Source organism: Mirounga angustirostris, unplaced genomic scaffold, assembly GCF_029215605.1.
Source record: "Mirounga angustirostris isolate CCGP_5_RB_7025 unplaced genomic scaffold, mMirAng1.0.hap1 SCAF_4, whole genome shotgun sequence".
NCBI classification, from domain to species: Eukaryota; Metazoa; Chordata; class Mammalia; order Carnivora; family Phocidae; genus Mirounga; species Mirounga angustirostris.
In genome coordinates, this window is record NW_026991712.1 from 181,503,615 (window position 1) to 181,518,466 (window position 14,852).

General features: G+C 56.6%; 1 protein-coding gene across 2 annotated transcripts; it reads right to left on the bottom strand.

Moving 5' to 3' along the window:
- Nucleotides 1-301: 301 nt before the first annotated feature.
- Nucleotides 302-14,125, bottom strand: AGTRAP (angiotensin II receptor associated protein). 2 transcript variants are annotated; one of them, XM_045898698.3, is made up of 5 exons: nt 14,099-14,125; nt 6,444-6,478; nt 5,011-5,116; nt 3,991-4,165; nt 302-2,529 (listed from the first exon to the last, which is right to left on the bottom strand). In XM_045898698.3, exons 1-5 carry the CDS (start codon nt 14,123-14,125, stop codon nt 2,414-2,416), a joined length of 459 nt encoding a protein of 152 aa, XP_045754654.1. In that variant the 3' UTR covers nt 302-2,413. The 2 variants fall into 2 exon arrangements, with proteins under 2 accessions (XP_045754654.1, XP_045754653.1); XM_045898697.3 differs by having other exon boundaries at nt 3,970-4,165.
- Nucleotides 14,126-14,852: the final 727 nt, after the last annotated feature.

The window sequence follows — 14,852 nt, forward strand, 5'->3', positions numbered from 1 at the left end:
TATGAGCTGTTCCCCTGCCTGGAACCTCTCATGCCAAATGGAATCTCCTGGTACTTGGGGCTTTTTCCCCTTGATTTGGGTATCCCCAGCAGCTGGAAGACTCCTAGCTCCCATAGGCTCTTGGTTGCTTGTTGAATGAATGTTCGAACGTCAGTTACGAGACCTGCCGTTTGGAAGGGGGGCACCCCACTGGTGGCCCTCGCTGTCCCTGTACCTCTGGTGGCACTCTTCTTGCAGGACAGCCCTCCAGCTTCTGGGGCCACTGGGCCTGCCTGGTCAGGGAGCCAGAGTAGCCTGGGAGATTAAGTCACTGTCCCCCAACTCCAGAGCAGCCCTTGGCCAATGACCAGAAAGCCCAGCCCCCACCCCTGCTTGCACCAAGCCAGACGCTGCATTCAGGGTCTGCTTCTGGGGACCCCCACTTAAGACAGGGGCCTTCCTCTGCCCCCCATAAAGATCTGATCGGACTCGAGGGTCTGGGACTAGGAGGAACCGGGGACTCTGAATATACTCTCCCCTCTGCTTGACACAGGCTCTATTAGCTGTCCCCCCACTGTGGCCCCCCCACCTTTTCATTCCCTTTGGAAATCTGACATATTCACCACATACACACAGGAGCGCGCAGAGCGCAAGCCTGCCGTGTGCCAGGAACTGGTATAAACAAGAGAACCGGAACTTGGGTTTTTAGTTCCATGCCCCAAAAGTCACACCTCTCCCCTACCCAAGGCTGCCTCAGCCATGACCTTGAAGGGTCCTTCCTTCTAGCCCACACTTCTGTATTTCACTACATATATGCTCATGAATGACATATGATATCGCTTGGAGGTTTTTAAATTCATGTGAACGCTCATGTTGAAGATACCATTCTACAATCTGTTTTGCTCACCATAGGGGGACCCACGTCAATAGAACTAGGTCTGGTTTATTCACATGAACTGCTGAACCATATCCATAGAATGAATGTACCACAGGTTATCTATTCGTCCCCTTCTGACGGTGAAACTGTTTCTAGCTTTCCTGCAGCTGCAGCCACTCGGTGTCCCTTGGTCCCTTCCCAGGGGTCCCTTTCGGAGCTCTTGCCTCCTGCCAGAGGACTCTTAATGTCTGTTCCCTGAGAGCAGGCCCCAGAGTTGAGCCCTGCGGCCCGCACTCAGCAGTACCACGTACCGAGCCCCAGGAGGGTGGTGGGATTGTGCACTAGGCCTTGATCTCTTTGTGCTGGGGACAAGCCGGGATGGCCTGGGACAGCCCAGGCCCATGAGGCCCTGAGGTCAACACTTGGTCCAGTCAATGTAGATTAGGACCCTGGCCATGGGACACTTGGGGCTTCTGGATGGGTACCGGTTTCAGTCAGCCCTGACACCAGGACATAGGGTCTACCGGGAAGAGGTCGCCCCTTGCCTACTGACCCCACATCATCACAGGATCAAGGAGCAACCCACCAACTTTGCTGTGGCTTAGGGAGCTTTCCGAGGGCCAGGCACTGCACACTTCATTCGTCTCATCACGCCCGGGGCAGGCATTAGCTCTTTTCCAGGAGACACTGAGGTCAGAGACATTAAGCTGCTCAAAGGTACATAGCCAGAAAGTGGCAGAGAGGGATGTAAACCAATACCCAAGTCATCTGATTCAGAGACATGGATGCCCATTGGCCACACCAAACAGCGCCCTCCTCTGCTGGGGCCTTGGCTAGGCCAAAGCTGGGGAGTGAGCCCCTGCTTCCTCCTGCCACAACAAAATGGGTGGCGAAGCCCAGGTTCCCTGCGGGTTCAAAGGAGAAATCTTCTCAGGAATGGCAGGTCCAGGCCCCAGCCTGGCTGGGAGATTAACCATGGCTCAAAACACACCCAGCTACCGATTCCCCAAATGTGAATGCCATGGCCGTAGGAAGGGCAGCTGGAGGCCGTGGGGGGTCTCAGGTGCTGCAGACACCTCCTGCCTCCAGCCCTGAGGTCCCCAAGCACCAAGTTACCAGGCAGTGAGAAGCACAGGGACCTCACTCCCATGCCGGGCTGCTCCCAGGACTGAGCATCACCCAAAGCTCTCAGAGCTTCCGTGGGCGAGATCAATAAACTTTGGGCAAGGCCTGGCTCAGGCATGGTTGGACGGGGGGGCTACACGGAGCCGCTAAGGGAAGTGAGGAAAGAGACCACGGTTCCCAGCCTCAGACCACTGGGGTACCTTGAAGGGAGAGGAGGCTTCAGGGAGTCTGGGACAGGTGTGCACGGGGCTCCAGGCCACTCAGGGCACTTGACTAGGGAGATGGGCAACAGGAGAACACAGTCCAAGAAAGGGGGTGGAGGTCAAGAACATCTCTAGAATGCCATCCAAGGCACGAGGAGGGCGATGCAGCCTGGGCTGTCTCTGGGGTCTGCTCCATTGGCCCCTGCGCTGGGGCCAAAGCAGACTGGCTTCAGTACCCTTGCGGGGAGTGACCCCTGCCCTCCGAGCCTACAAAGGGGTCTGTGGGCGCCTCTGGTGAGTCAATCGTCTGGTAGTCACCGCGCTCCTGTGATGGTCCAAGGAAACCTGAGGGTGGGGGGGATGAGGGGGGAAGGAAAAAACGAAGGGTGAGGACTCAAGGCAGTCTACTGAGTCCCAACCAAGATCCACCCACCCCCCACCAGGAAGGCACTGGGACAATGACGGGGGCAGCAGCCCCCCCGCCCGCCGGCTTTTAGCAGGTGTTCAGCCAATCCTCCCATAGCCCTCCAGAGCAGGTATTTGGGTTGCCCCCACTTCACAGACAGGGAAACTGAGGGTCAAAGAGATGAACTGACTTGCCCCCAGTATGGTGCTTGATGCGGAGGACACTAAAATTCAAGCCAAGGCAGCATGGGCCCAAAGCCAGTGCTCTTGGCCATCACACTGGGGCCTTCCCAGAGCAGCACGCATCTGAGCAGAGGGACGCCCAGCCCTGGCCCACAGGCTCCTCTCCTGGGCAGAGTGGACCCCGAGCTACTGTAACCAGAAGGCCCAGAGCTGGCACAGTTGCAGAGCCCAGAGCTCTGGGCTGGGGGTCCTAGGAAGGGGGGAGGGCTCTAAGTGCCCATGCTCTTTGCTCCCCTCTCTGCCCTGCACACTTGACGCTGAACAAGTCCCAGGGGCTCTGGGCACCAGCTCCTTCATCTGCCCAGTGGAAGGAATGTGAGTGACTCCCCGCAACCCCAGGGCATTGCTGAGATCAGCCCTGGGGAGGCCACAGGTGCCTTTTGCCCTGGCCCAGCTGCCCCTCTAGGTGGGTCATGGGCCCCTCCGGGCCTCTCTTCTTGGGAGGGGACAGTGGAAGACCACCCCCACCCTCTCCCCACCTCTCTGAAAGGAGATGAGCAGTATGTGAGAGAGAACAGGAAAATGGCCCAGCCGCTCAGGAGGGTGTGGGAGGGGCAGTGGCGGGCCAGGCTGAGGTGACCGGGACATTAGCAGGGAAAGCACCTGCAGTTCAGGGCCAGCTTCGGCTGAGGCTCCACGGCCCATGCCAGCAGACCCCCTCCCTTGGCCACCCAGACCCCACATGGCAGGAGGGGAGGCTCTAGGCATGGGGCTGAGAGGAGAGGCTGGCCCCGTGGATGCCTACCAGCCTCAGGCTGCAGGCCGCCCAGAGCTGCCTGCGGGACTGGGGCACACCCAGCTGCATCTGTGCTCGGGTTGCGACGGGGCTCTGGTCCTGCCCCCAACTCTGCCCGGAGCCTGATGCCCGGGAAAGCTCACAGCAGGCTGGGATGGGAGCCCTGGGCTCGTGCAGCAGAGACGGGAGCTTGTAGACCTTCTAGCCTGGTCGTCAGTGTCGGCACCCACCTCCCCCACCCCCACGCCTTGAGCCCTCGTCCCCGGGGCAAGGCCGGCTCACTTGGGCAGGGGCTGTGGGTCAGGCAAGCCAGAGACAGGGGAGACGTGGAAGATGGCGCCGCCAGCACCTTGGCCAGCGAGAGGGGCAGTCAGGGAGCTGGCCGGAGGTGGTGGCCTCACCAATATGGAGCAGGAGCTCACCCCCGCGCTCCCGGTACATGTGGTAGACAAAGCAGCAAGACAAGGGCTTGAGGAGCAGGCTGAGGATGGCCATGCCGGCACCAAAGCGCTCTGTGTCCGTGAAGCCGGCCCGCTGGTAGAAGACGCTGATGTGGACGATGTCCAGGAAGATGGTGGCCGCCAAGCCACCGAGGAACTGCAAGACAGGCCAGGCGCAGGGCCCGGGGGGCCATGTGCCATCAGGGTTTATGAGCACCCTGACGCTCCATCACGGCTCATGGCTCCCTTACCACGAACACCAGACTGGAAGCTCCATTTGTGCCCTCCTGTGTCCTTAGGCTTTGCTGGAAAACAGATCAGCAAGCAGGCAGGACCTGGTGGGTGAGACGCCTGACCGAGGACTACAGCACCCAGTGCAGGGATGTGGGGACCCAGGTCTGGACCTAGCCTGTGGCCACTATGAGGCACAAGACTTGGTTCCAGAACCTCTGAAATGTAAGGTCCCTTGGAGTTCACCCAATCCGTCTGCACCACAGGGAACTCCCTTCTTAGTCATCCTGACAGGCCCTGCTGGAGAGCTGGCTGCCCCTCGGGGCGCAGTGGGTGCTGGGAAGCTCCCCCATGGCAGAGCTCAGCAGGGCTGTGTCCACTCTGACCTCACGAAGTACAGCAGTTCCCTCTTCGTGGGGCTCCCTGCTGAAAGAGGGCCCTAGAGGTGGGTTATCGGGGACATGCTCCAGTGCCCTCGAGGAGTGGCCAAGCTGGGGCACTTGGGGGGACCCCGCCCATGCTTCTCTCGGGGGAAGGCACTGAGCAGACTCAGGGCTCCCGGAGCCAGGCAGGCTGAGAAGCGGGCCAGGCTAGTGAAGACACACCTGGGCTGGTAGCTGGCTTCTTGACAAGGCTTTAGAAATGGAAAACAGGGGGTGGGGTGGGGGCCCCCTTCCTCGGAAGAGACAGGATTGGGATGGGTCAAGGGAGGTAAGAGGGGGGCCACAGACCACCCCGAGGCCGGTCCCTTCCCTGCTTCCCCCACCTCACCAGACTTATGGCGTCGATGGAGTCCCGCTGAGCAACGGCCCACACACCCACGGCCAGGATGGTGAAGTTGGCCCAGGGATAGGGGCCCGAGAACGTGATGCAGCCCCTGTGGGAAGAGGCACCCGAGTCACGTCAGGTTTCTGGATTCTGAAGTGTTCCCTACAGAGAACGCGTACAAAGCTGTGAAGTGTAGAACCTGACTCAGCTTGATAGTCTTTGTCACCTGACTTTTTGGTTTTAAGAAGCTAGTGCGGGGGCCCCAGCCCAGACCACAACTCAGAATCTTGGGGGGTATGACTGAGAAATCTGTATTTTGACCTTGCTTCCCAAAGTCATTAGCCATGACTTTCACTGTCTGCATTATTCACAACCATTTTACATGTGCAGCATACTTTAAGGTCTGCAAAATGCACACAGAAGCTCAGCGGTTTCCAGTCCTGCTTCGGCAGGGAAATCGCCCCATAGCTCGGCAGGTAAAACAGACAGTAATAATGAAATCAAGCCTGTGGCAGGCCCCGGGGAGTGTTGGATGAGCACAACATGCTTCTCCCTCACAGCCCCTGAGGGATGTGCGCTATCCTTATACGCATTTTACAGATGGAAACCAAGGTCCCAAGAGGTGGGCCATTTGCCTAAGGTAACCCGGCTGGACCACAGCTGAGCCAGGACCTGCCCAGGTCCATCTGAATCCCAAGTCTGCCATCTCTGGGCAGGAGTGTGATATAAGAAATAGGGTCCACCCCTAAGCAAGTGATCCCACCTTGTATCTTGGATCATAAAATATCTACTTGCTGAGCTGTGGAGCCAACCCACAGAAGGTGCTCAGCCCAGTGGCTGGCTCCTAGACACCCTCAAGAAATGTTAGTGGTTATTACAGTTTCTAAAACTCGGCTTTCACCTTCCAGTGACCTTACAGGCTAAATGGGAGGGTCAGTAATGCACTCATTTTATAGGTGAGAAAATGACTCAGGGAGTCTAAGTGACTGACCCAAGGTCACAGACACACAGAGCTCTAGCCGGCATCCACCCCACAGCTGCCTCAGGGAGTCCAGCAGGCTATGTGAGACGGGCCCCCTGGCTTTAGCACCTCACACCTTCCAGATACAAAGACCAGAGTCATGCCAAGCCCCTGAAGGGGCCTGGGCAATGTCTGGAGGAGGATCTGAGCTGTGGGGACTGCCCTGGGCCAGCCACCTCCCCTAGGATAAAGGCTTGAAGCTTCTGGGATGGGGGGAGGTGATGGCAGAGGCCTCTGGAAACTGCCTGCCCCTCAGACATTCTTGGGACATGGAGATGCTGATGACATTCTTGACAAAGGTGCTATTTAGTTCTGGAACTGGCCAGGAGACACATGGATGAGAGCCTGGGGGTATATGGACCCAGATCCTGGGAGACAGGTGGACACAGAAGTGGTCACCTGCGGAGTCACTCACCAGGTCGTCAGCAGCCAGTGAACCAGCAGGATCATCTGGGGGAAGGAAAGAAAAGAACTATGAGTGAGACCACAATCTGGGGAGGGGTGGGGAGAGCTTCTGGAGCCAGAAAACACAGGAAGCACCTGTCTAGCACCTAACAGGGCTTTACAAATATGTTTAAACAACAACAACAAAACACCAGCAACAGTGAGCGAAGCAGGGGTGAAGGAGGAAGAGTGCAGGTCAGGCTGGGGGAGCTGCCATGTCACTCGGCCCTACTCCCTTGGGGCAGCAGACACCCACACGCCCTCCTGCTTCCCTCCTGCTTCGCAATCTGCTCTGGCATCAGAGGATATACCTGGACAGGGAATGGCTGGGGGGAGGAGTGGGACTCAAACGAGGCTGGTTTCTTGGCACACAGAGCTGGGGTACAATGTGGGGCACAGTGGTTGTCTGCTACCTGCATCCAAGGAGCAGGAGAGCACCAGGGGGCAGGAGGGGAAGAGCAGGGGGAGGGTAGCGAGGGCCTCAGCAAGGAGGGTGGATTTTTTTCTAGATTTCTACACCATTCTACCCCTTTCATTTTCCCATATGTCCTGAAAATCGCAGCCCCCTTTACTAGAACTTGTCTCTACTCTTGGTAATCAAAAGGGCCCTGCTTGGAAAGCAAATGAAGAAGGAGGGAGCAGATGCTATGGGGAGGGCAGGGCGGCTGTCAGCTGGAGCTTCGGAAGTAGGAGGGCGCTCCTGCTAAGGGATAGGCAGGGACCAGCCAGGCAAAAGGGAGGAGAGCAAGGTGTTCCAGAGGTGGCAGAGGGAACATAAATGGGGAGGAAGAGGGAGTGGACCCACACCAGCAGGGGTCAGGAGTCCCAAGTCAGGAGCTTCCATGGGGGTCCCAATGGTAGATGGGGGACCTTGAAAGAGTTACTCAAGGGATTGGGGGGGTGTCAAGCTGGGAGGGGGGATGCCCAGAGCCTGGGGAGGGGGCAGTGTACTGGCCTGAGTGTGAGGGTAGACACGGCAAGAGTGTGCAGTGAAGGGCCCAGGCTTCTGCCGGTGAAAGGGCAGAAATGGGGATTGCCACCTGCAAGAAAGAACTCTGGCTTTGGAGGGAAAAGCCCTTCGAGAAGAGTTACTATTTACTGCACACCTGCTCTGTGCCAACACCTCACGCCTCCTTCTTTGGGCCTCACGAGAGCCTCTGGAACAGACACCATGATCATTCCCATTTTACAGATGGGAAAACTAGACTCCGAGGAAAATTAAGTTAATCTAGATTCCACCGATGGTGGGGTGAAACTCGAGTTCAAGTGTAAGTCTGACTCCGGTGCTCCCAACCTTCGCAGGGTGGGAGGGCCCAGGCTTTCAGCGGAGGGGAGCCATTGGAGCTTGTGACAAATGTGGACATTTTCTGCACATGGGGGGAGCTGAAACGGCCGGGACGTTCCACCTTGACCCCCCAGGGCCCAGTGCGAGTGAACCAAAAGGGCTCTGGTGCCATGGCCTGAAAGAGAGTCGTTAAGCTGGGAGAACAGCCCTGCAAGGACCAAAGCTCCTGACTTTACGGAGCAGCCGAGCCCCTGAGAAAGCCACGTGTGTACTCTACGGAAGGCTGGCGCTAGAAGGGAGCTTCGTGATTGGCTACCTCCGCTCTGGAAGGGAGCTTCGTGATTGGCTACCTCTGCTCTGGAAGGGAGCTTCGTGATTGGCTACCTCTGCTCTGGGAGCTTTGTGATTGGCTACCTCTGCTCTGGAAGGGAGCTTCGTGATTGGCTACCTCTGCTCTGGGAGCTTTGTGATTGGCTACCTCTGCTCTGGAAGGGAGCTTCGTGATTGGCTACCTCTGCCCTGGGGCGCTTCCTCAGTGTGGGCACCACTGCGTGTTCTGTACGTGGACGCCTTTAATCCTTCCAACCCCCAGAGGTGCCGTTTACAGTTGAGGAATCTGAGGCTCCGAGGTGAGTGACTGCTGCCCAGTGGCAGAGCCACGGCTCGAACCTGACCGTGAGCCCGGTGTGGCCTGAGCACTAGGCCTCTTTGGGGCTGGGGGGCTGTGATCCTCCCGTTACAAAGTTGGGGAGACCGAGGGAGAGGAGGCTTAGTCTGCCATGGGTTTCTTTTCCCAGCGGCTCGAGAGACATGATCAGATGGTGCTAAATTTTCAAACACTTCACCCGGCATCCCTGGCATCTGCTTGGCACCCACCCTGGGGGCTCAACGGTGAGCAGGGCAGCTGTGGCAGAACTTTTATGTCTCACCTGCTGATCAGATCATCATCCTAGGAATGAGGGATCCAGTGAGACCTTCTTTCTGAGGGACAGTTATAGTAAAGGAAAAGGAGCCTCATTCTACAACGGGGTAGGGTGGGGGAGAGTGGGGTGGTTAGGAGGCTTCTCTGAGGGAGTGACATTTAAGCCAGGGTAAAAACGGTGAGCAGGGGGTTCACTAGGGGCAGAGATCAAAGAAGAGCGTTTCAAGCAGAAGGAGCAGCACCTGCAAAGGCCCTGTGGCAGAAGGAAGCATGGAACATTCTGGAAACTGAAAAGAAGCCAATGTGGCTGGACAGAAGACAGTGGAAGACAGACAGGAAGCTGGGGGGTGGGCAGGGCCAGGCCTGGGGGTGTGGGGAAGAATTCTGATCTTTATCTCAAGAGCCAACCAATACCCCCTCTGTCTTGACAGGAAACCCTGTCCACAGAGGGGAGAAGCCCTGCCTCAAAGGCCCCAGCATGTGACCAGCCGCAGTGGTCCTGGTGTCCGGCTTTCAGACTGAGCGCAAACACCGAGGAAGGGAGCACAGGGGAGGCAGGTCACATGACCACCTTTCTCCTGAAAATCAACACCTGAGCCTTCCCCACTGTTGGCTTCTATTCCAGAAACCATCTTCATTTCCAAGTGCTCTGGTTCCCACATCCAGACCATGCACACAGTGGGTCTTTAACACGTGGGTACTTCTTGGCCCTGCAGAGCCCTGCTTGATGAAGGGGAGATGAAAAGCTGAGACCCGGAAGCCAGCTGAGATGCAGGCAAGCCTGTGGGGAAATGGCTGTGTCACCCGTGAGACAAATATTTTGCCAAGCGCCAGAAAGACCTGTAATACGCAGTGAGCACCTGCCCGAAGTCCAAAACTAAGCCATCTGTTTTGGGAAGAGTGCAACCTGGAAACACTGAGGACCCCTAAAGACATACTGTGTCCCCTCCATGTGCCGTCACTTTTGTTTTATAAATAGTTAAGAAACTTAGCACTTTTGATCATGTCTCTTAAGCCCCTGAGAATAGAAACCCCCAGAAGACGAATTCTCCTCTTTATTAGTTTCCCCATCTTCGTAATGGGAGGGCACACCCACCCAGGCCTACAGAGGCCTGGTGTCCAGAAGAGCTCCAACCAGAAACCGAGCCAAATGGGCCCGGCTCTTCCTGACACAGGAGGGAACAGTGACTCATCTCAGCACAAAGAACTGTCTGCCGGCTGCTGGGAAGGTTTCTGATAACCAAGGGGACACTAGGGATTCTCAGGTACTGCCTGAGAGACTAGGGGAGGAAGGCACTGCGTTCTGAGAGAATGCGCCTGGGCAGCCCATCCTGGCTGGGCAAGAGCAAAGAGAGATCGGAGCTCCTGCACTCTTCATACAGTGCTTGGCGCCCGGGACGCTGCCTGGCTTTTCCCCAGAAGACGGGGCAGGGGAGGGAGGATGAGCCAAGGCAGCTGGGGGTCACAGGATGCTGGACTGGAGGCCTGGGTTCTGGTCCAGGGGCCATGTCCCTTTGCGTCTATGCCCAAGGTTCACTCTCTGCGAACTGGACGCAATCCTTATCCCCCGCCCCCATATGTCCCAGTGGGGTGCCTCAACCACAGAGAGGTGTCTGACAGTCACTGTACAAATCCACGTAACAACCATAAGTACCCACGTGGAACAGGCATCCTGTAACAGCACTAACAAGCTAACAACGCACCTCCTGACAAGGACCTGCCTGCCATGTGTCTGCACTGCCTTGAACACTTGGCCACTGTGTGTGGGGGACTATTCATGCTCTTTTACTTATGAAGACACTGAGGCAGCGGGAGATTAAGTAATCGGCCCACAGTGTGATACTTACAAACAAGAGAGCTCAGATGCAAATGTCTGATAGCTCTATCTGGTCTTTTTCTGCTACTAAAAATGTAATGCCCCACCAACTCCTGGACCACGGGATCCTCCTCTTACCACCCTAGAAGGTAGGGTTTATTTTTATCTTCTTTTTACAGTGAGGAAACGGATAGTCAGAGAGTTAAGAGACCTGCTTAAGGTCACAGGGCTAGTAAGTGGCAAAGTCTGTGCTATGCTGTCAGGATCTGGAAGAGCAAGGGAAGGGTGGATGGAAATGAGGAGGTTTAACCAGAAGGGAAGGCTAAGGGGAAGCCAAGGGGTAATGGGGACCAGGACTTAGACCCTTTATGTGCCACTAGAGGGCCCAGGGGCGAATGGGGTGGGGGGCGAGAGACTTCTAGGACAGGAGGTAGACAGACCTAAGGCCAACAGACAGATCAATACGGGAAATATAGTTCTATTAGTCCTGTGTAAACACTCAGCAGCCTGTTACATGAGGCAGTAAGGTCCCCAAGGGTAGCTGAGGCTAAGAGACCTAAGTCAGGAATGCCATACTGGGGAGGCAGAGTCAGCCAGTGGTTAACTGTGTGGGCAATGAAGCCAAATATGCAGATCTGATCCTATGGAGCCGGGGCTCCATGACTTGGAAGCTGTGTGATCTTGGGCAAGTCACCTGACCTCTTGGAACTGCTGTTTGCTCTTCTATAAAGTAGGGACCATCACGTCTATGTCATGGGGTTGTTCTGTGGATCTAGTGGTCCAGGGAGGTGGAGAGGCATGTGAAACACACAACACAGCGCCCACCAGGTGATCAGCCTTCAGTGCGTGGCCATTCTCATTGCTACCACTAGGAAGTCGGCTTCCTGAGTCCTTAACCCTAATGCTACACTACTCCCTGGACCCTCCTCCCACAGCCTTTTCTCACAAGACTCCATGAGGTTTCTTTTCCCAGAGGCTTGAAACACATGATCAAATGGTGCTAAGTTTCTCAAACACTTCACTCGGCATCCCTGGCATCTGCTTGGCACCCACCCTGGGGGCTCAACGGTGAGCTCAGTGGTGAGCAGGGCAGCTGTGGCAGAACTTTTATGTCATGGGAGACACCTGCTGATCAGATCATCGTCTTAGGAATGAGGGATCCAGTGAGACCTTCTTTCTGAGGGACAGTTATAGTAAAGGAAAAGGAGCCTCATTCTACAACGGGGTAGGGTGGGGGAGAGTGGGGTGGTTAGGAGGCTTCTCTGAGGGAGTGACATTTAAGCCAGGGTAAAAACGGTGAGCAGGGGGTTCACTAGGGGCAGAGATCAAAGAAGAGCATTTCAAGCAGAAGGGGCAGCACCTGCAAAGGCCCTGTGGCAGAAGGAAGCATGGAACATTCTGGAAACTGAAAAGAAGCCAATGTGGCTGGACAGAAGACAGTGGAAGACAGGAAGCTGGGACTTCCTCATAGATGGGACTCAGTTAGGGATGGCCCTTTGTGTGAAGGGCCTGGGGCAGCTGTTTCTTTCACCTGGCACCACTGACCACTCCGGCAGGGCTGGGCATGAGCAGGATTCAGCCAAATGCCACGGAATAGATGAAACGAGGGAATGCAGGTCCACAGGCATGCATTCTCCTAGCTCCTGAGGGGCTGGCTCAGAACATCCCACTTAAGTGCCTACAAGCAAGGAGTCGACAGCCGCCCTCCCTACAGTGGCCAGATTTAACAACAACAACAAAAATACAGAATGCCCAGTTAGTTTTGAATTTTGGTTAATAAGCCCTTTGTTAGTGTGATCCAAATATTGCCTAGGATATACTTATGCTAGAAAATTATTCACTGTTGATCTGATATTCAAATTCAATGGGATGTATATTCCCTGGCAACCTTGGCCCCTCAGGGCCTCCCAGCACTTACTGGTCTCTGACTGGTAGCAGCTAAGACCTTTGGAAACCTGGGGTCCTGTTTCCTAAGCCAAGGGAAGGCCCTCCCCTACCCACTCACCCCCCCCCCCCCCGCCCCGTTTCACTCTGGGGCAGAGAACACCAGCACAGCTCATACCTGTGGGCACACTGGGCCTGTCAGGCCCATAAAGTTGCTCAAAAAAAAAAGCCCCAAACAGACGAAGCCCTCCTAGTGGATGGACACCGTCAAGGCCAAAGTCAGCCCTAACTGGTGGCCAGGAGAGGATATGGCTTTGAAGTCTGACCCCAGTGGGTTCAAAGCCTAACTCTGCCACTTAATCCCTGTGGGACTTTGGCAAGTTACTTATCTGCCCCGAAGTTTGCTCATCTGTAAGAAAGGCGACAATATCAGCTTTCTCAGAAGTGGCTGTGATCAAATGAACCACTTGGCATACCACAGATGCTCCAGGAATGAGGGCCCCCTGCCCTCTCCATTCCTGCAGCTCTGTCCCTCGCCTGATGCTCTCTTAGCCATGATTTTAGGCAAATCTCTCATCAGAGAAAAGGCAGTGGGCACTGACTCCACACTGCCTGGAACACAGTGAATGTTGATACCAACAAACCTCGGCTGGCCTCCTGTAAACCAAACTGGCTGGAAGCGTCTGGGAGGGAGATGAGATTAAGGGAAATCTGCCTCCGTTAAGTCATAACAGACCCCGTCTAATAATCCAAATATGGATTGTGTTGTTTTGTGGTCCTCTGTCTCTTAGATTCCTTCAGTGCTGGACACCACGTGTGCTAAATGCTTTGTCACTGGGGAGTAAAAGGGCGTTCCTGGATATAGTCTCTAGGGGGACAGCACCGAGACCCCAAATGGCAGGTTTGGGCCAACGTTCACACCTTCCAGCCCAAAGCTAAAGGCCCCACCCAGCCCCTCTGCCGTCAGCGCAGTCCAGAAGCGGAGCCCGCCTGCAGGGCCGGGGACAAAATGAAGAAGCCACTGGCATCTGGAGCTGAGAACATGCCACAGGAAATGAAGACACCCCAGGAAGCCGCGCAGTGCTTTCCTAAGGGCACAAAGTTGGGGTTTTCTGTTTCTAAGTAACTTCTATTGGAGTTCCTGTTTCCTATGAAATAAGGACGCTGGATTTATAAGCTTTGGAAACCACGGGTCTGGGAATTTCGGGTTTTCTTAACCTGATGAAGCCAACGAAGCAGCGGGGCGGTGCTGGGCGTGCAGGTGAAAGGTCTAGCCTCCTCTCTGGGCGACCGGCAGGTGGCCGCCGCCGAGACCCCTTGGGCTCTCAGGGCCCGCCCCCACCCCGCGGCTCGCTCCCTCCCTCTCTCCAGGGGATTCTGGGCGCGCAGGCCAAAGCGATCCTCAGGCTCCCGGGACTCGCGGGCCGGGCCGGAGGCGCCGAGGCTGCAAAGGGGAACGGGCGGCCCTTTCCCTCCCCTACCGCCTCCAGCCCCCCCTCGGTCTTCCCTGCTGGCCTTTCCCTGGATTCCCCTCCCTGCTATGGCCGGTCTGCTCACGTCCTTCCCACCTGGGGGCCACGCTCTCGCTGTCTCCCTACCACCCCCTCTTGCCCCGAGCTCTCGGTCCTCTCACTTCGGAAATCCTTCTTGAAAAAAGCAAACGCCCCACACACTCTGGGGGAGCCCGCCCCGCCCGCGCCCCCCCCTGCCCGTCGCCACCTTCAGGTTCACGGTAGGCAGCTCCATCCCGACCCAGGCGGAGGGCACCTGCGCGGCAGCCGCTGGGGCTCCTGGGCTCGGAACTCGGGAAACGAACTTGCCCCGCCCCGCCCCGCCCCGCCCCGCCCCGCTCGCGGCGGCCGCTCGGTCTCCGGCGCCGCTCCCGGCCACGTGAGGCGGGTCACGTGACCCCGGCCCGGTTGCCAGGAGACGGCGTCCGGCGCCTTGCTCCCTCCGGCTTTCTAGCTCCCGCCGCCTCCCACGCGGTTCCGGCAGGCTGTTGGAGAATATGGGGATTTGTGTCGCAAAGGACGCCATATCTTGCCTGGTTAGTATCCCAACAGATGGATTGATGGGACCACCTGCTGCCGGAGAACTTGCGGGAACGTCCAGGTGCCAACAGCTGATGTCTCACCCCCAAGGAGACCTCTCTCCTCCCTCCTTCCTCGCTTCTAAGTGGACACTTTGATGGTACCTACCTCTCAGGATCCTTGCGAGGTTAGATGAACTCATTCATGTTGAGGATGAAAAAATTATTCTGACACTTGCTGGAGCGGTAAGGGAGACTTTATTCAAGACCGTTGCAGGGGTATTGCAATGGGGGGGGGGGGAGTGAGGAAGCTCGCTTCCCAGGACAGCCCGGACAGGCGCAGAGGGAGGGGTCAGCGGATGGAAAATACCAAGAGGCGATATAAAGGGTAGGGAGATTCTTGCTAAACTGACCCAGCAGGATTCTTGCTAAAGGCAGGCCAGG

What these genes read in the sequence shown, in the direction of transcription:
- AGTRAP (XM_045898697.3), bottom strand. Translation starts at nt 14,125, where the DNA reads ATGGAGCTGCCTACCGTGAACCTGAAG. An exon ending in CCATCGACGCCATAAGTCTG is followed by an intron (nt 4,166 to 5,010) that starts GTGAGGTGGGGG and finishes CCTGTCTTGCAG; the next exon opens with TTCCTCGGTGGCTTGGCGGC. An exon ending in TGAGCTCCTGCTCCATATTG is followed by an intron (nt 2,530 to 3,969) that starts GTGAGGCCACCA and finishes CCCCACCCTCAG; the next exon opens with GTTTCCTTGGACCATCACAG.